This window comes from Danio rerio, chromosome 6 (assembly GCF_052040795.2).
Source record: "Danio rerio strain M-AB ecotype USA chromosome 6, GRCz13ab, whole genome shotgun sequence".
NCBI lineage: Eukaryota > Metazoa > Chordata > Actinopteri > Cypriniformes > Danionidae > Danio > Danio rerio.
In genome coordinates, this window is record NC_141026.1 from 13,113,651 (window position 1) to 13,133,972 (window position 20,322).

The 20,322-nt window shown below is 36.3% G+C and overlaps 1 protein-coding gene across 15 annotated transcripts in view; it reads right to left on the minus strand.

The window, feature by feature from the left end:
* Window positions 1-20,322, minus strand: part of pkp4 (plakophilin 4) — a 97,862-nt gene that overhangs the window by 21,477 nt on the left and 56,063 nt on the right. For 7 of the 15 annotated variants that reach the window (XM_087256725.1, XM_087256723.1, XM_087256728.1 and 4 more), the window contains 4 exons: window positions 11,575-11,733; window positions 11,245-11,455; window positions 7,830-7,962; window positions 2,436-2,649 (listed from right to left, as the gene is read on the minus strand). In XM_087256725.1, coding sequence (XP_087112851.1) covers window positions 2,436-2,649; window positions 7,830-7,962; window positions 11,245-11,455; window positions 11,575-11,733 — 717 coding nt within the window. Of the gene's footprint in view, window positions 1-2,435; window positions 2,650-7,829; window positions 10,741-11,082; window positions 11,456-11,574; window positions 11,752-20,322 lie in introns of all 15 variants that reach the window. The other 8 variants (XM_087256722.1, XM_087256721.1, XM_087256726.1 and 5 more) reach the window with 2 other exon arrangements.

Here is a 20,322-nt window from a genome sequence, read left to right on the forward strand (position 1 = left end):
AAAATATTTAGACTTTATTTGAGATGAGAAAAATTAGTAAAATTAATTATACTGGAAAAATTACACATTCTGCGATATATATATCGATATGATAGCAATTTCACTTGAAGAGTTCAGTAAACGCTTGTTTTTTTCATTTTAGATTGATTAGAATGATTCTGTAGAAGAGTGTATAAAATATAATAAACAATCTACAAGCATAGACAAAATCAATAAAGAAAAATATTCTAATTAAATAAAAAGCGATTTATTGTTTTCCGAAGAGTCGAAATGTATTCATGTATAGTGATTGAATAATCAAATGTCAAATTATACTGCATAGTCTTCGTTTTATAAACAATTCCATAAAATTAATCATTAATAATTTTCAAAGTAACAAATGGTACATTTTCTTATGCCTGAATGTTAAAAAAAAAAAACACACACACACAACACAGTCACAGGCCTCAAGAAACACTTGCAAAAGGATTAATTATAATTCAAACTAAACATTGCACAAACTTGAGATTTGACTATTGTGAATGACTACATTGTGATTTCAGTGCTGAAACAATATATTGTGCAGCGCTAGAAGAAACATTATAATACCTTTATAGAATTAAACAAATAGTTCATATTTACTCAATTAATTTTTACCTAAACCGTTTTACATAGTTAAATGTAACAATAAGATTAACTGTAGAGTATTTTTATTTTCTCTTCATTTAAACTCATTGCACCCTATCTTACACCCGGCGCAAGACATGTTTGCAGCAATTTGTTTCTATTTTCAGACCAGCACAACCCTAATTTTCACGTTTGCACCATGTTGTTTAATTAGCAAATAATTTGCACCACTTTGTCGACTCATGGGTGTGCCGGTCTAAAAACGAAGTGTGTTAAGGCGCATTGTTGTTACGTTGCCATTTTGAAGAATTGAAATAGACTGCGCCATTGACCAGGTGAAAGCAGGTCTAAAGTCCAGAGCAGAGCATGTTAGTTATGCACATATGTGGGTTCAAACATGTACACACTGCTTAATACACACAGGATGTACAACAATACACAAATATCTTTACACATAAAAAGTAAGGGATTAAAATGTGACATAAATGATTATTTTTCTACATAAATATGAAAATCATTACCTCCATACCTTCTTCGTGCCTCTTTTCAGTTCATTCATAACAATTTACATTTGTATAATTTGTTTTAATAAAAAAAACAAGGTTTTGGAGACGTTTGCGTCATAATATGGAGAAGAATAGAACGTTTGTTTGGATATAACTCCGTTTTTTGACCACACTTCGTTATTATTGTTCATTTATTGTTTGCTGGAACTTAAAACAGAATTTAGAAATAGTTTTGAAACAAATCTTTGCGCTTATAAACAAAATTAAATATGTAGGCTTATAGGTGTCTTCAGTGGAGTGCGTATAACACTGTTTCCTTATCCACGAAAGTAAAGGAGTAAAGAGTAAAAGTAAAGAGGACAAATGGAGGAGGCTTATTCTTTATCATTGTGCTGCAGATGGTCTGTTTAACTGTTTTCTTGCTAGTGAAGCATTAAGTTTTCCACTTACAAAGTCTGCCATGTAAATAGCAGATGCACCATAGCGCAACTGACTCCTAAAGGGAATGGGAGATGAGACTCTGATTGGTTTAATGCACTTTATGCTCAAAATACACCCATAGTTAATTAAAAGAATAAGCACAACCCTGTTTGACCACATGTTTCTGTCCTTAAAATAGCAAAAGTGGATTCAGACAAGTTCTTAATGCTTTTGCGCCATGCGCTTTAAACTTTGGCCTAGAAAGTTAAAATAGAGCCCATTCTTTCATTGGCCATTTTTTCCCATCCAATTTTTGCAACATTTGTACTGACACCAATAGAAGCAAGAACATTTTCAGATGAACGACTTTAAGTATAAGCAATTAAAAACACAATTGGCACATTAGAAATAAATGTGAGAAGCATTCATAGGTGTGCCGTAAAGCTGTAAAGAGACAGTGGGAGTGCAACAAAAATCCCACAGATTGGGATCATTAACACAAAATAGTCTCCTTGGCTCTGTGAGTATATGTGTGTGAGAGAGATCAGTCTTTGCTGAACAAACCTGCTGCTTTTCTCTTTTGAGAAATGATAGTGGAAATAAACTGTAAGCATCAAGAAAATTGAACTGCCCAGGATCTATCTAGCGATACTTAGGATAACCAGCGTGGAGGGAATGTGTGTGCGTGAGCGTGCAAGTTTGTGTCAGCTCAGCTTTTAATCAAATACTTTGTCCCTCCACATTAATCACAGCCACGACTTCCATTGACTGTAATCTCGCATCTGAGCTTCCCGGCGCAAACCGATCTCACCACAGGAGCGCGAGAGAGAAAGAGCAAAGAAAAAGCACAAGAAAGCCTCTCTCTTGTGTCAGTTTGTCATGTGGCCTCAAACACCCACTCACCGGTTACGAGCTCTCGCACTTCGCTGTCTGGAGTTTTTCTCAACAGACGAACCAGAGCTGGGATTCCGCCAGAGTTCCTCACACACACTTTATTGTCATCTGTGGCTTTCCCGTACACTAGGTTGCGCAGTGCTCCGCAGGCATTGCGCTGAACTTCCAGTGTTTTGTGGTCTAGCAGATCCACCAGGTGCCGGATTCCTCCAAGACGACACACCTGAAGTGTACAAAAAGAGTGTAAGAGATTCAACCCACGTGTACCGTTCAAACTGACTACCCTTTCATAATGTTCAGGCTGTTTTTCCCTCATTGACTTCCATTAAAATGACACTTTTTGATTGCAAAGCCATGACAGCATATAAGCATGCATTCTTCTTGATTGCTGGTAGTTTTCCCTGTTGTGAAGAGTTAAAACGTGCCATTTGTACTGTTGATAATCTGCTGGCAGCATTAACCCTTTAGATAGGCCTGTGCAAAAACGCTTCTAGATTTTAGAGTTCTATGGAGTAAAACAGCACATTATAGTGTGCGTGCATAAATACATTTGCTATTTTACTGTGTTCTGAGAGCTGAGCTGCTTATTTTCATTGATTTGATTTCTCAGACATATCAAGATAAGTGTGCAAAAATCTCTCTCAAACACAGACACCATACTTTATTTAGAAGACGGAGAACAAACTAAAATAAAAAATGACCTCTTTCCAACAGGGAAAACCACCAGCAACCAAGTTTACATGGCATCATGGCTTTGCAATCAAAAAATGTAATTGTAATGGAACATAATAGAGCTAAAACAGTGTATTGTTGATTTTTTTTTTTTTTTTTTGCATTTTCCAAAAATATTCATCATAATAAGGTTTATCAACAAAAATCATTCTATTTTCTAAAACACAGAGAAAGTTGTGGTCAAATTAAGCCACAAAATCCCAAACTTGGCCCATGCTAACTTTTGATTTGGCCCATTGTCCCATTTGAGAAGAGAAGGAGAATGATGGGGAGGCGGTTGGGGTGAAAATCTTTGGCAGAGAGCATCATTTCAACATGAATGTAATCTATTGTTTGTTTGCTTGGTAATTTCTTTTGTTTTGTAAATGAATCTCATTTTTGATGTAAATAATGTCCTTGAAAAATAGAAGGCACTGCACAAGGCATCGGCAAGCAACTCAAGGCAAAAAGGCAGGTGCAGCTTAGTGTATTTAGCATTGAATTCTATTGTGTTATTAATAGGATTGTTTATGTTTTTACTGTAATAAGCTCATCATAACAATTGTCTAAATATACTGCATCAGTTATATAATATAATTGAAAGCAATGCTTTGTAGCTGTTTTTAAATATTAGGAAATTAATTAGGATATTACTCATGGAAACTTTAATGAAATACAGTTTGGTATATATACCTTCGGCCCACAGTCCCACAGTTTGGGCACCCCTGGTTTAAAGACTAACTTATACTTTAAGTGTACTATCAATTAATCGTTTTGAGCATTTATACTGCTCCATTTTGTTTGTGTAGCTCTGACTTTGTTGAGTCGAGCTCAGAATTTCATTTTTTTGACATTACTCACAAAGGAGATTTTGGATATTTATTTTTAACACTCCATATTTCCAAAAATACTGTGAACAGCAATAAAATAAATGTTGTATAATAAAATATTGTACAATATCAGGAAAATCATGCATGAATATATCGCCCTGTTAAAACCTTTAGAATAAATTTAAATAAAAGGGTGATGTTTGGTGGAAGTGCAGGAGAATATGTATTGTAACATTTAAAAATGTATTTTGGATGTTTAGTTGTTGTTGTTTTTTTTTGCCTAAAAAAGACCAAAAGGTCTAAAATCTCATAATAGACAGGTGCATCAAAAAGACCACTGGCTGATACGGCTAATGCGTCAAACTCAACCGTCCATGCTCACACTTGGCTGAGTATACTGTAAAAGCTGAACAGGCAGCCAGGCATGAGATGGAGCAGACTGTGGAAAATAATGTATGCCAAGACCTAAAGTTCTCATAAAAATAACACTTGTAATTTAACAGATTTTTAAAATGCTTTAGCTATCTCCAATAATAATCAGGGATTTACAGAAAATAGATGCAAATTAAAACACAACATGCATCACATTTAAACGAATAAATAATAATAAAGCTGATTTGACTTGACACTGTTTGCACAAGCAGCTCTAAAGTAGACATGTGCTCATGCAAACCATTGCATAAACTACGAGGATGATCTTAAATAAGATTATTAATTAAGCATTTCTAATTATTTCTAACCTTTTTGGGTTACAAAAATACTAGAGTAAAAATTGTATTAATTAATATACTGATTAACATTATATATAATAAAAACTAATTTGTGGATGAAAAATATACTAATTTGCATGACCGATAACTTTAAATCATTTATGTAGCTTGGTTTTACTTAAACCATTTAAAAAAAAGAACTGTTTCATATTTTAATATACCAGACCCCCTAGTTTTTTTGCGATTCTGCAGTCGCTGAATCCAACGCAAAAATCAACAAAATGTCGTAATTTTTTTTTATTCTGTTAAATGCAAACTAATCAAAAAATGAAAATAATCTGATAAAACATCAAATTTCTAACCATGTAATCAAATTATATTTACTTCAGTTTGCAATAATTGTTTTACATGACTTTTAGACGTTGTATACGCAGCGCTCGTGATGTACTTGAGTGTCGAAAAAAAATGACATCTCACCTGTGCCCTCATAAATATTACACTACATTACATGGAATGGTGGACAGGAGGGGGTTCAGCTTGTGCAGTAAGCAGACACAGATGAAGCACAAGTGTTGAGATATAGACATCCTGTGGCGCAAATTGGGAGTTTTGTGCGTTTGACGCGCTTCAGACTGCAAAAGAAATTTAGAGCTATACAACAGACAGATTGAGATTGGTTGAAGGAAGACTACCGCTGGACGTGACCGAATTGTCATTATTTGTGTTTTACATTTATGTCTGGTATCAGAAAACACTTCCCTGCCATTGACGAGTTTACGGCAATCCGTGTTTTAGATGTATTACGGTAGGGGAAGCCCTAACGCATGTCCCATGTGTGACATGATGTCAAATGCTCCAGAAAGTGAAATCTGAAAGTAAGATTGTGGATAAAAATAAGAGTTATACAAACTTCCTTTGGCCTAATCCCTGCCGTTTTAGATCTTTTTTAGATCTGGTCTTGACAAGAGACCAAAAAAAGAAGCTTTGTTTTTATTATTTACGTCATTGTTTCAGATTGCACACCATAGCATGCTATCTAATATGGTAAATAAGATCTATACAGTGCATCCGGAAAATATTCATGGTGCTTCACTTTTTCTACATTTTTAATGTTGTAGCCTTTTTCCAAAATGAATAAAATTCATTTATTTCCTCAAAATTCTACACACAATACCCCATAATGACAAAAGGGAAAAAAGATTTTTGGAAATTGTTGCAAATTTATTAAAAATAAAAAACCTGAAAATCACATGTACATAAATATTCACAGCCTTTGCTGTGAAGCTCTCAATTGAACTCAGGTACATTCTGTTTCCACTGATCATTCTTGAGATGTTTCAGCAGCTTAATTTAGGTTCAGCTGTGGTAAATTCAGTTGATTGGACATGATTTAAAAAGGCATACACCTGTCTATATAAGGTCCTAGGTTTGACAGTGCATGTCAAAGCACAAACCAAGCATGAAGACAAAGGAATTGTCTGTAGACCTCCAAGTCAGGATTGTCTAGAGGCACAACTTAGGCTGGGGAAGGTTACAGAAAAATTTCCATGGCCTCCATCATCCGTTAGTGGAAGATGAATGGAACCACCAGGACTTTTCCTAGAGCTGGTCGGCCATCTAAGCTGAGTGATCGGGGGAGAAGAGCCTTAGTCAGGAAGGTGATCAATAACCCGATGGTCACTTTGTCTGAGCTCCAGCGTTCTTCTGTGGAGGGAGAATAACCTTACAGAAGGACAACCATCTGTGCAGCAATCCACCAATCAGGCCTGTATGGCAGTGTGGCCAGACGAAAGGCACTCCCCACCTGGAATTTTCCAAAAGGCATCTGAAGGACTCTCAGACCATAACAAACAATATTCTTTGGTCTGATTCTTTGGCACCGTTCATCACCAGGCTAATACTATCCCTACAGTGAAGCATGGTTGTGGCAGCATCTTGCTGTGGGGATGTTTTACAGCAGCAGGAACTGGAAGACTAGTCAGGGTAGAGGGAAAGATGAATGCACAATGTACAGAGACATCCTGAATGAAAACCTGCTTCAGAGTGCTCTTGAGCTCAGACTGGGGCGACGGTTCAACTTCCAGCAGGACAATAACCTAAAGCGCACCGCCAAAATATCAATGGAGTGGCTTCACAACAACTCAGTGAATGTTCTTGAGTGGCCCAGCCAGAGTCCAGACCTAAATCCTATTGAACATCTCTTGAGAGATCTGAAAATGGCTGTACATTGTCGCTTCCTATCCAACTTGATAAAGCTTGAGAGGTACTGCAAAGAGGAATGGGCAAAAAAATTCCAAAGACAGGTGGTCAAGCTTGTGGCATCAAATTCAAAAAGACTTGAGGCTGTAATTGCTGCCAAAGGTACATCGACAAAGCACTGAGCAAAGGCTGGGATTACTTCTGTACATGTGATTTTTCATGTTTCATTTATTTTTTAAATAAATTTGCAACCATTTCAAATCTTTTTTTTACACTGTCATTATGGGGTAATTGTGTGTAGAATTTTGAATAAATAAATAAATTTAATCCATTTTGGAATAAGGCTTTATAATGTAAAATGTGCAAAAGGTGAAGCGATATGAATACTTTCCGGATGCACTGGATATATGGGAATTACCGCCACAAAATCAGTCATTTTTAAATCGCAAAAAAATCACCAAAAAATCATGAAAGACTAGGGAGTCTGATATACTTATAAAGATATAAAGTATATTAAAATATAAAACCATTTTTCATATATCTCAACGTGATCTTACAGAAATCATTTGAATATACTAATTTGGTTCTCTTGATATTATTATCAGAGTCACGTAGCTTACAAAATCCTAATGTGTATTTGATTCTTGATGAATTTCTTTCAAATTAAAAAAGAATCATTATAAACATCTTACTGTCACTTTCTATTAACCGAATGAGTCTTTTAAGAATAAAAGTGTTTATTTTTTTAAAAGCCCATTTAAAATTCCATTTATAAATTACCCTTCAAAATTATTAATGCCTCCTGCGCCACATTTAAAATCCAAAATATTTGTCCAATCAAATATGCATAAGACATTTAAATAATTTTATTATTATACAGTAAAGCTTAATCAGCACTAAGATAGAAGAAATAAAGAGATTGCGTGTGTGTGTTTGAGTGTGCGTAATCACACCTCAGCCTTTATGCGGTTGTCTCCATAGCAGAGGTGCTGTATGTACGCTGCAGCATTGGCCTGAACAGAAGGGAAATGATGCTGCAGCATCCGGATCACCTCCGGCAGCTCAGGATCTCTCCAGGCGAACTCCCTACCAGATGTCAAACACACAAACAGATATAAAAAAACACCCGCAACTGACAAATGAATGTTTGCATAATGGAATAAATGTCCCATTCATTTCACTCTCAATTATTACTGTTTACATGTTTGCACCAGGACAAATATCAAAACACAAAAATCAGTCCAGCTTGTGTTTGTCATGAATATATGCAATGCAAATCTGAATAAGCGCTCAGGCAAACTGGTTTACATTTTCTCTCAAGCTCTTCTGCCTGAAGAATAAATATGCCCAGAAAAAAGATTACAATGCAACATATGCACATGTCGTGAAGAATCAACAAAATCTGAATAATACAAGCTGGGTTTCATTCACAATTATTGTATACATGTTTTAAATGATAAGGTGCACTAAGCATATTTACTATCATTTATTTCCCTTCGGCTTAGTTCCATATTTATCAGGGGTTGCCACAGCGGAATGAACTGCCAACTGTTCAGGCATATGTTTTACACAGCAAATGCCCTTCCAGCGGCAACCCAGTAATAGGAAACCACAAAAATACAATGATATAAAAAAAAACACCAAAACAACAGGACTTCATCCCTTTTATTTTGACATCTTCACTCTCATTATTAGACACACCCCTTACTGCTGATTGGCTGCAATCTTTTTGAGGGGATTGACTAGGCTTTTTTAAAAATATTGTTTAAAGGTGCAGCAGGGGATTGTCTTCAGAAACATTTTTTGTTGTGCTGCTTGAAAGTCTCACATTCCGACAGTATTGATCTAAATGTATTTATATGTATTTTTCTATTCTAGGTAAGGCGTAAGACTAAAAAATGTTCGTCCAATTAAAAATCGTCGGGCTGACATAACTCAATTACGACTCAAACTCAAACTGTCTGTCAACAAATTTCTATTTGCATTTTCAGTGCAGCCTGTCCATGCAGATGGATCCGTCATTTGCACGTGTACGTAAAGCTGACAGTGACATAGGGTAGAATAAGCAAGCACCAACCTGAACTTCTTTCCAGAAGACAAACTTGGCCTTGGATCCATGAAAAGAAAGACTGGTTTTGAAAGGGCTTCTGCCAAAAATGCAGAATTAGAACTTTTCTAAATCTTGAATCAATATCGGAATTACTTGTGCACGCTGGAGGGCAATGATGTTATGCAGTTAAAAACAACGATCAGAAGGATGACACCACGGCTGAAGTATTACTTTTAGATAGGTATGTTTTAAAACTATTTTAGTCACGCAAAGCTTATGTAGATTGTGTTCTTGTTTATGAATGGGCACTATACGCGCAGAGTTGTTGTTCAGCCACTGAAAACATTCAGCGAAAGATTGGCTTTTGTCAAGTTTTTGGAGTACCATTTACAGCATCGGCAATATAGTCAGTTAAATAGACCTAAGTATTATTTTAGTTGTTCAAGCCTCAAAAGAGATGAAAACAAGCTATGTACGAGAATCAGTGAGTATAATTAAAAATTAAAAGTCACTCATTAGCCCCTTTCACACAGCGATACTGGCAAATATCTCGAAAATACTGAAACGACTTTACTGGTAAATTTAAGAAAGCGCTGTTCACACAGGCAAGGACAATCCGGAATTTTTCCGAAAAAGACGGATTCACACATCCATTCCAACATACCGGTAAATTCTGACATCATTAACCAGAAATAAGTACTAAGCGGCTGTGCTTGTATTTGTAAACATAAAAGGGTTGGAGCTTTTGTTGATGGTTGGTGGTACATAATATGTGTGTGTGTGCTGGTGCTCACCGGCTGCTTCACATGCACACATGTTAAATAACTGAAGCAGAGCTTAAACAGCGGTTTATCGCAAGCATTTTAAAGAAATTTTTTTACCCAATTGGCAATAAGAAGGAACATAAAAACGTTATCTGACTAACATCGAGCTGATAAATGTGTCTGGAAAAATATTTAAAGGCTTTTATTTTTTATAAACAGTGCGGATGTAAATGTGAGTGTTCTGATTGGCTAAAGTAGACGTCTCACATCAGCGCGTTCTAGACGTGAACGTGCTTTTTCCAGCAATCTTCCATCTGCATTAACAGCATTCCGGCAAGTTACCAGTTATGTTACAACTTTTCTTTCTGGAAAATTGCTGGAACAAATTTACCGTTATTTTCAAAAGGGGCCTGTTCACACATTCACCCTTACCGGAAAATTGCTTGTAATTTTCTGGAAAATCTGAGTGTGTGAAAGAGGCTATTGTCTTGTTATGTAGGTGTAATGTAAAACGATGACAGGATATTTCTGTTTTTAGCACTCCTTTATTTCTGATCTGATTTTTATTTAGTTGAATAACGCTATTCTGCCTAACCATCTTTACTGAGGTGAAGTTTGATTTATATTCGCACATTAATTTTTGAACAGTGACACAGACAACCTGTTGACATGCCTACTCTACGTTACTTTGAATATTGGGTGTGAAATACCGTGAGACTTCAAATCAACATTAGCACTATTCAACTGACTGTGAACGATGTTGTATTTTATAGTCATTGGCCGATTACGTGATTTCACTATTTAGAATTTGCAAACAATACTTTTCTGAAATGATATAATTAAGGAGAAAGTCTGAAAGTGCGAATATAAAACTAACTTTACCCCAATGTAAGTATTGGGGAAATATAATTCCTGCACACACTGAGCTGTCAACAGCTGGACAAAGTGTGTGTCTCCATAGAGTTTTCTAACAGATGAATGACATGATCTTGTGTTATACAAGGTTGTCTATCGTCATCAGATCTTCATCTATTTGGTGTGCGTTCACCACTTAGTGAAGTTTCATAAACTAATTTCGAGAGGAACACGTGATATGATTGTGCACCGCTGGCCACTCATCCGTAATCAGTAATAATCCAATCAGAATGATCCTAGCTTAATATAAATGGATCACATTTTCTTCATTTTGGAAGAATCCCCCCTTCCACCCCATCTCCTCCTTTTTTCTCCCCTTCTAAAGGGGGAGCGATCGAGACCTACCTGATCTCGGTTCTCCTGATATGCTTCTAGACCGGGCGGGAGCCCTGGGCTCAAATATCTCCGAGCTCAGGGTTCTCTCCCGGGACAGCATGCCAAACCTGCTATAAGTGCCAAGCATATCTAAGTGGGAACTCTTGAAAGGAGGCTTAACTTTGGACAGCAAGGGGACGGAGGTAAATTTTCAAAATTATGCCAACGTTAGCATTCTGGCATATCACCTACTGCACCTTTAACACACCCTTAAAACTGCTTCCATTTGCAATGGTTGTGGAATCAGAGATTTCGCTTAGTCACCTGGGATCTTTGTGAACACTGTCTATGGAAGGCGAGCGAGTGACGGCGTTGTCAAGGGCAGCTGAGTGTCTGGCGTAGTTCGAATCGGCTTGGCGATAATGTCCAGGACGATAGGTGTCAGAGTGCGTTGCCATGGAGCCCATAGAGAATAACCCTCGCTGGTACCTCAGAGTGCTACACTGACTCGTGGTCCTTTGTAAAGTACCAAACCCTGAGTGAGAGAGCAGGAGCAGGACAGTCCTTGTTAAGATTAACATTGAGGAAATGTCAGAGCTCATTCTCAGAGTTTGCAAAGACAGCAGCAGTGCGTGAAGGACATTCAGCACATACCTGTATTGTTTCTGGAGGCAGCGCTTTGGGAGCCGTGCGTTGGACTCTGGTACAGAGGGTTCTGGAAGGTTCTGTCTTCATAGATTGGCGTGACATGGCAGTCAGGGGAGCGTGTGTCCTGGCCTAACTGGCTATTTTGACTGTAAGAGGTTTGCAGGCCTAGATGAAGATAAGAAACTGTCAGATATTAGTTAATACATCAATAATCCTCTCCTTTTGATTGGTGCATCCAATCTATGCAACATTTATCAAAACATTGCTTTCTACTGGAAAAATCTGGTTAGACTGCATTATTAAGAATAAAGGTTTCAAAATGCTTTTTTTACAAAAACACCATAGAAGAAACATTTTGCTTGCCCCAAAGGACCTTTTAGTGAACGGTTTCCAAAAGAAACTTTATTTCTTCACTCTTAAAAAAGGCTTTTTATTGCTGTTCATGGGCTGTAAAAGGAAGGCTAAAAGAAATCACCTATGACAGCTTTAAGTACTACATGTCAATGAGGCTGGGAAAAAACACTCTGCCAAAGACAAAGGCGACAGGTAAATTAACTTTCTGCATGTTTATGTCTTGTAACACTTTAAAATACTGTGCTGGTGTTTCATACTGTATGCATTTACTCAATCATTCTCCCATATTCTTATTGTGCTAGGTTGAGGCAAGGGGTGTAACGGATCACGGTTGACTTGTATATCAGAACTCACAGTTCTGAACGCACGTGCCCCATGGATGAATAACTTTTTTGAATTCGTAGGTTAATGCAATATTTCTGACAATTTCAGAGAGATCTCCTCCCGCATCATTCAAACCACGTGTATGAAATCATTTTGGCTTCCCTGTAAAATACAATGATGATGGAAAAAGTAGTGGTGGGACCTAAATGCTTTCTTAGGTTATTAATTTAAGGTGTTTTCTGTCACTGTTTGTTTAGCTTGAATTAATGTATTCAGTGTAAAGCTGCACAATTAAACATTGAAAGATCGTGATCTCAATTCAGACCCGCTCAACACGAATGATAATTGATAACGATTTGCATGTTTATTAATCCTTCGAATCGCTGCATTCAAATCTGCGTTTGATCAAGAGATTCAGTTGTTAAATTTTTTTGTTAATTACAAACAGTCAAATAACACAGAAGAACTGGGATAACAGTTTATAGTTCAGATATAAACACACTGATGTTTATGGGAAAGACTAAAATCACTATTTAATGCAACTTAACGCTGGTGAATGTTGTAGCAATTACATTGTTTAACAATGAGTAGCGACAACCATCAAAATGATGTCACTGAAGAGGTTTTCAAAAATAAAACACTTATAATGATCCGTGACTCAAAACCCGTATTGTGATCCAAACCGTGAGATTTGTGATCCGTTACACCACTAGTTAAGGTCCTGTGTTATATACGTCATATGAAGTCCTATTTCATTGTTTGTTTGATAGCAACAAGAAGTTTAAAAAGGCTAAGTGACGATATCCCGTTTTCAAACACATTTTTTGAACATTTATTTAATTTAAATATTACTTGTCTTTTTTGTTATTTAATATGTTGGTTGTAAATGTTATAAAGGAGTGGTAGAAAAGACGGCAGTAAGACGAAAGAAAGAAGCTAGTGAGACAACTTCAGATTTTTGACCACAACATACTTTGTTAGAAGATTCTCGTTTTTGGAACGAATTTCATTTAATATCATAATATCTAAATTTCTATGCATTTTTGTAGGTTAATTATTTAAAAAATAAACAATACCATTGAATAAATCTAAGTGGAATAAAGTGCACTAGAAACAAGGTCCACTACCATGCTTCTACGGCCAGATGTGAAACCATAACAAACTGGTTCATATAGCAGCAAACAGCATTCTCCACAAGAAGCACCACCACATCATTACAATGTGTTTTATTGTTCATTAACAGACACCGAATGGCACCGCCAGTGTATGTACTCTTATAGAAAAGATGTGGCATGACAAGGTGGGCTTCTCGTCCATCATATGGCCCTTGTTGAGCCTTAAAAATCTTTCCTAGAGTGATCCTACAGGTACGGATGTATCTGTACCAGCTTTGTTCGACTCTCCAGTGTATTCATGTCACTAGAGTTGTTTGGATATTGTTGGTTCTACTGTTCAATCCCCTCAAATGGGAAACGAACCAGGTGAACAAATCCGCATCAAAAACAACTTTTTTGGTAATATTAATATTATTTATTAATATTACTTAATATTTTAAAATGTGAATCCTTGTAAAATTGTAATTTTTTTTATCAAAAGTAAACCTTAAAAACTCTATTAGATTTTTATCTTATATATTATTATTTATGTATTTTATCTTGTGTGTTATTTATTGCTATTGATGACTTTAAATTGCTAGAATATTTTTTATAATTATAGAAAAATGATAGTATTTATAAAATGTTGTAAACTTGATCTGTTTTTTTTTTTTTTTTTTTGCCATGACATAGCAAGAGAAGCTGAAATGGCAATAAAGTCTCACCATCCTGTTGTTTTGGATGATGTTGGTTCAACTGCCTGATCCCCTCAAATGCCAAATGAACCAGGGAAACAAATCAACATCAAAGATACTGAGTTCAAGAACACTTTGCAGAATTAGCACGGACCAATTGTGGCTTAAAGGTGTTCAAAAGCCAAAACCAAATCAACCAAAAGTTTGCTTTTTGGTGAGGTTTTTCGATTGGCCAAAATAAACACAAATATAAATTCATTTCAGATGGATTCAGTTAGAAAATACATCATCTCAGTTCATTCTTCGATTTCATTTGAAACATACTGTGGGCTTTAAGACCATACTTACAAGGAGTAGCTAATTTAATTCCCCGTAAAAGGCATTCCCATAACTAAAATTGTTCCCAGTTCCAAACCAAAAAGCAGGTTCTGTAAAAGGAACCATCTATATAAAAGCCATATTTTTAGCTCCTCAAATAACCTTTGCATGACCAGTTCTTAAAACAACTGTGTGAAGAACATTTAAAGAATTTAAGCACCAATATGGAGAACTATTTGTGCAGCGGTAGGTTCCATTAATAATACAGGTTCTTTATGCAACCACTGATGGCAACAATGAACATAATTTCTTTCTGTAAAATATATGGTTTCTTTAAGAACAGTTCACTGAATGGTCTCTTTGTGGAACCAAACATATGGCTTTCCTTGTAAAGCATTATTTAAAATGTCCATAAAGTGCTAATTTTGTTTTAGTTTCTCTACAACAACAGCTTAGCAAGGCACTTTAGAAAAGAGTTCTATGGTGTTTAAAGGTTCTTCATGGAACCCCAGATGCCAATAAGTTGTCCGCTAGAATTTCCATCCAAGGTGATTAGGTTCTGGTCTAGCAGGTGAAGTTGTTCTTTATCAGCAATACCACCCTAACAGCTGTACAACCAGTTATCAAAGACTTTTGTTGTGCTTCAGTAGGCAAATTAAGCTCCTGGGTCTTGAAGTGGAGATGTAAGTTGTATTATATAAAAACAGCATGTCGTAATTACCTACTTCACTGGACTTTCACAAGTTCAGATGTTTCTGTGAGAGAAAATGACCTTGAGCAAGTACAAGGCATATTCAGCAGCAGCTAAAAGCATGAAAAGATAAACATTTTTTTGTGCTGATTAAAAAAAAAGACCTACGTTATGTTGATGTAGATGACGTGAATGTCAGTTTGCCTGTCACAATCAGAAATACGCAGACAATTAATTGTGCAGTTTAGACGAATTAGCCAAAGGTCGCAGCCTAACTCCCACACATTATTTCATAGCAAACAAGATACAATAGATTTGCTCACGAACGCCTACCCACAATTGCACACCCAATTACCCAACTCTTGGAGCATAAATTACTGAAGCTACAGACAAACCTTGTGAATGCTTGTACTGACATTATGTAGCATGCTCATTAATGCACAAGTGTTCTAGGATCCGTAGGACATGTACATACATGAAACCTCACAAGAATTGCATTCAAAAACAGAACTCATATGGAATTCACAACTGAAGACGGTTCATTTTGCCCTGAAACGCATACAACACTGAATTCATAAAACTGTTGTTGCAATATCTTTGTTTTTGTTTTTTTGTTGTTTTTTTGGTTCAAAAAGCTTTGACAAGCTAATATTGTAAATGGTCCCAAATGGTCACATGCTGGTAAACCTTCATCTCATTGGCCAGAACATGCCTGTTCATGCTCCCAGTGTTTTGATCAGAGCACAGCAGTTTATGTTCCAGGATTCTGCTCATATCAGTCAGAATGAATAGACAGAAGCTCTGTGTGCTTATTAGTAGCTTGTCATTGTATTATTTTAGCATTCTATACAAAAGGCTTCAACTGTGCTTTGGATGGCTGTTATAAGCGATGTTCTTCTGGCCTAATTTTATATATTTAACATCATCTTATTCTTACCCCCAATTCATTCCCAGAGACATTAGCAAAACAAACACATGCAGAGCATATATTCATTTCTTGATAGATAGACTGCAATAAATCTTGGTTTATTGGGACAAATTATCTTCTAACCACAAGCGAACTGCTTCAGAGATTGTTTTCATGCGGGCTGACACCAATTTCAGACCGAATGTCTTGGTGTCGATTCGAGTATTCTGTGTGCTTAAACCAGGCAGAATGAAGCCATAAAGACTCCCACAGAGCCATAAAACAAATCTTGATCTCTGACCTCAAACCATCAGCTGAAACACACATTCCTGTCAGTACTGATAGGTCTATATAAGGGCCAGTTTGATTAATCAGCCAATATTAGATGATTACATCAACAGAAAACTACTCAGTTGAACTGTAAGTTACATTGATATGGACACATTTCAATCAAAATTAAATAATTATGACCGTAATGTACATAAAAAAAAATCTAAATCTAAAATCTATTCTGGCATGTGCAGGACTTGCTTTCTAGCAAAAAAAAAAGAAAGCAAAGCATAAAGGCAGAACATTTCATAGGTAAGATTTCGTTTTTTACATTTTTGCATGTCACAAACTTTTGTGCTAAACAAGTAACATTATTGATGATAATAATAAGTCCCTTTCTGCTCTGATCATGAGGCAAAGCAGCACCAACTTACACTAAATTCTAGGCTTAGGCTAGCTTTGTTGAATAAAATCAGCAAACAATGTAAATGAAATATGACAACTAGACACTGCAGTGCCAGAACAGGGCTCAACAATAAGGACTGCCCGATGGCCCGGGGCCAGCGTGGAAGATGTTCGGGACAGTAGAGAGAATCGTTACTGGTCCGATCAGGCCAGTGCTGCCTTGTCACAAAATTTTTATTTGCCTGCGACTATTAGTCAATTGCATGCAAATACAGTCTTAAAATCTATAAACAATTTGTGCTTTTAAGTTTTTGAATGCTACCTTTTCTGTGAAGTCGTAAACACCATATTGCTTTTTGGTTCCTTTTATCTGATTGGATGTTGTGAGCACGTTATTTCTTTCCACAATCTTGTAAAAACCAGTACAGTGAACAGACGGTAACATGACAGCAACATCAAATTATGAGGCTAAAAGAAAACGTCTGTTTTTAACGTTAACGTGGAAACAGACATTTACATGGGTACAACACAACGAAAAAATGAAGTGATGTTTTGCATAGTTTTCCGTCACTTTTAAGTCAGCCACCTTTTATTTTGCAATAAAATACCTGCACATTTTCCATACTGCTATATTTTACTGCTAAATATTTAAACATTTTAAAAATATTTAAATTCTAGATTTACAGACGTTATTTTTAACACATTATTTAAAATATGTGGCTAAGAATTTGCTATTTTCTATTTATTTATTTATTTATTTTGGCAGGGCAAGTAAAAATCTGAACCACTGGTCAAATCGGGCCAGTAGAAAATGTCGTCAGCGTTGAACCATGCAGGAACTTGTATTATTGTCGGCTACATGAAGTAACGCCTATACAAATTAACCTCATTCCCATGCTAGCCATATAATCCAGTTTGTTTTTTTGTTTTCATTTTAAAAAAGCAGGCTATTTCTTTATCAATTTTGAGTTACGATTGGGAGACAAGCATGTGAAACTTTGTAAAGTGCTACTCATTTTTATCAAGCAGTAAAAACGTTACTTCTTTTGCCCAAACTAAGGCACTTGTAGATGAGAGGCAAGGATTGATGGGACGACAGTGGCAAGCTCAGTAGATCAGTTATTGTGCCATTTTTACTTCACCTACTTTAAGTATTGAACACTTCAGATTTTTTCCTGAGAATAATATTTCTAAAGGAGCTGTTGACATGGATTTGAACCAGATTTTGGTAAAAACCCAAACAATACAAACATAAAAATAAAACAAAACAAAAAAAATCTGAAAAATGAGTTGTGTTATAACAATGAAATGACACAAGGATTTCCCAGAGATGGGTTGTGGTTGGAAGAGCATCAGCTGTGTAAAAACTTGCTGGATAAGTTGGCGGTTTGGTCAGAATGAACGAGTTTTAGCTACTTGTAGCATTCAGAAAAAACAAAATACCCATGAAGAAACAAGACAAAGAGGAACATAAAAACATACTGCCAGCTAGCGCTCTGTAAGTGCTACACAAACATTGCGTAGAAGTATAAATGCACGACTACATGGAAGGCTTGCATCGTTGGTCACGCCAATTACTCAATGCAGAGGTATAAACCAGCCTTAAGGCTAAAAGGTACCGTAGATCGCCACCTGCATTTAAAATCCAAGCTCAGAATAGAATCTAAGAAAAAATAGCAGTGCATTTTGAACATTTTAAAATTACTGCACAATCATTTTCTTCAACAATATTTTGCCACAGCTCTACTGACAGCAGTTTATAAAGGTTTAGTTTTCACTCTGTTTTCATAAAGATCCCTATACCATGGTTAAGAATGATTACTATATCCAAACACTACTCTATTCAAATACCCCAAAGTGCTTAAAAGATTACAGTGAGCTTCATGTCCAATAGAACAAGGAAATATCTCTACTCTGCCTTTATACAATGACTGAATGTTGAATCAGTGTAACGTCAGCAAAGGAACTGGGTTCTCTCACAGAACATTTTCTCACGTCAATCAGACTGGCAATATCACAAAGCAAACTGTGAGCCGGACAAAATTGCACTGCTCGCTAACTTGGAAAAGCCATGCAGAATTCAGCGAGTTTGTCTTTCATAAATTTCTAATCGCTTCATACGTCTCCGAATTCAGCTGTAGTTCTTGCTGAAGGGCCTGGAGTTAAAAGCTTCGTTTTCAAAGGCTTTACATCATGTGTAATCTGTGGAGAAATATGGCAGAAATGGGGCAGTGGGGCACATCTGAAGAAGTATCGCACAGAGCCAGAATGGGAGATTATCATCAGCGTAATCCTACAAAACACTGGAGCAAACAAGCACAAGCATAACGTCACGTGCACACACAAACCACACACACACACTGCAAGTCAATATCCATGCAGCTCCAGTTTCATGTGGATGTTTATTGCAGATGGAATTGAGACTGTAATACGATTTTGAAACAATATACTACAATAATGCATCACAGCACTTTTGATTCACAAACTCATATGCACGCATCAAATCTCCTAATCGGAGGTTTATCATGATTCGAGTAGAAGCAATTACTAAAATTCTTTCTTGTGCTTTTATGAAGGCAATTTACACCAGTCTCCCTGAGTTTATGTCTCATTTATGTTGAAAGATATCTGAGGATTTCTTCCTGTGGCTTTTATAATTGAGATTTTAACAGACAATATACAGAACGAGCGTAGATTTAACTGAGAGACGCTTAGTAAATTCTTCACTTTTCCCATGTTTTGAAAACGTACCTCATGAGGGGAATGTTTTAGGAAAGAAAAACCCTATGGAAAGACTTTATAATCCAAACCAAACACGCTCACAGAAAGAGAGAGTGAGTGGAGAAAGTGAGAGAGAGAGATAAGTGACAGCATTACTAAACCTTATATAATCTAATGCATATATAAAGCTAAGAAGGTTTTGCACATACATAATCCATAACTTTATAAGAGTGGTGTAGAAATTTCAGTTGATAGTTCTGGCTTGGTCAGGATGGAAGAGAAAATCGGTTTATGGATTTAAGTTTTATGGAATCAAGTATTATGAATAAGAAAAACTATTTGACAAAAATCATTGATTTATAAAGTGCTGTTCGGATGTTTGTGATCATTAAGATAATTGAAAGAATTCTCTTATGATCACTTCAACATTTGTGCTAACTACAAACATTTCAATACAGTAATGCTGTGAAATGTAATACCCCTGTGACAACAACACCGAATTTTCAACTGCCAATCTTCTGTCACATGAACCTTCGAAATGTTCAAAGACATTTCTTATAATCACAGTTGGAAGAGAATGTACTGCTCAATATTTCTGCAGAAACTGAGCTTTGTTTTAGGGTTGCATAATATATCTGAAAATATTAGTTATTGTGATAATAGCATGTGCAATATATGTATCACACACATGTGTGATAAATCACATTTATTTTATGCACTGGTCATCTATCTAAATTTGACCAATCAGATGGGGACTTACTATCTTTATCCCCACCTCCTCATTAGTCGATGTTCTTTCTATTGGCTGGAGCTGCCCAAATGATGAAACCAGAGCTGAAAAAATAAACACTGAAGGCGGAACTCGAGACGAGAGGAAAATGACAACAGCCAGTCAGAGTCAGAATATCTGCTGAGGTTTTCACTCATTCATAGTGTTTTAAAGACTTAAACTGGATTAATACATCCGCCAGGCAC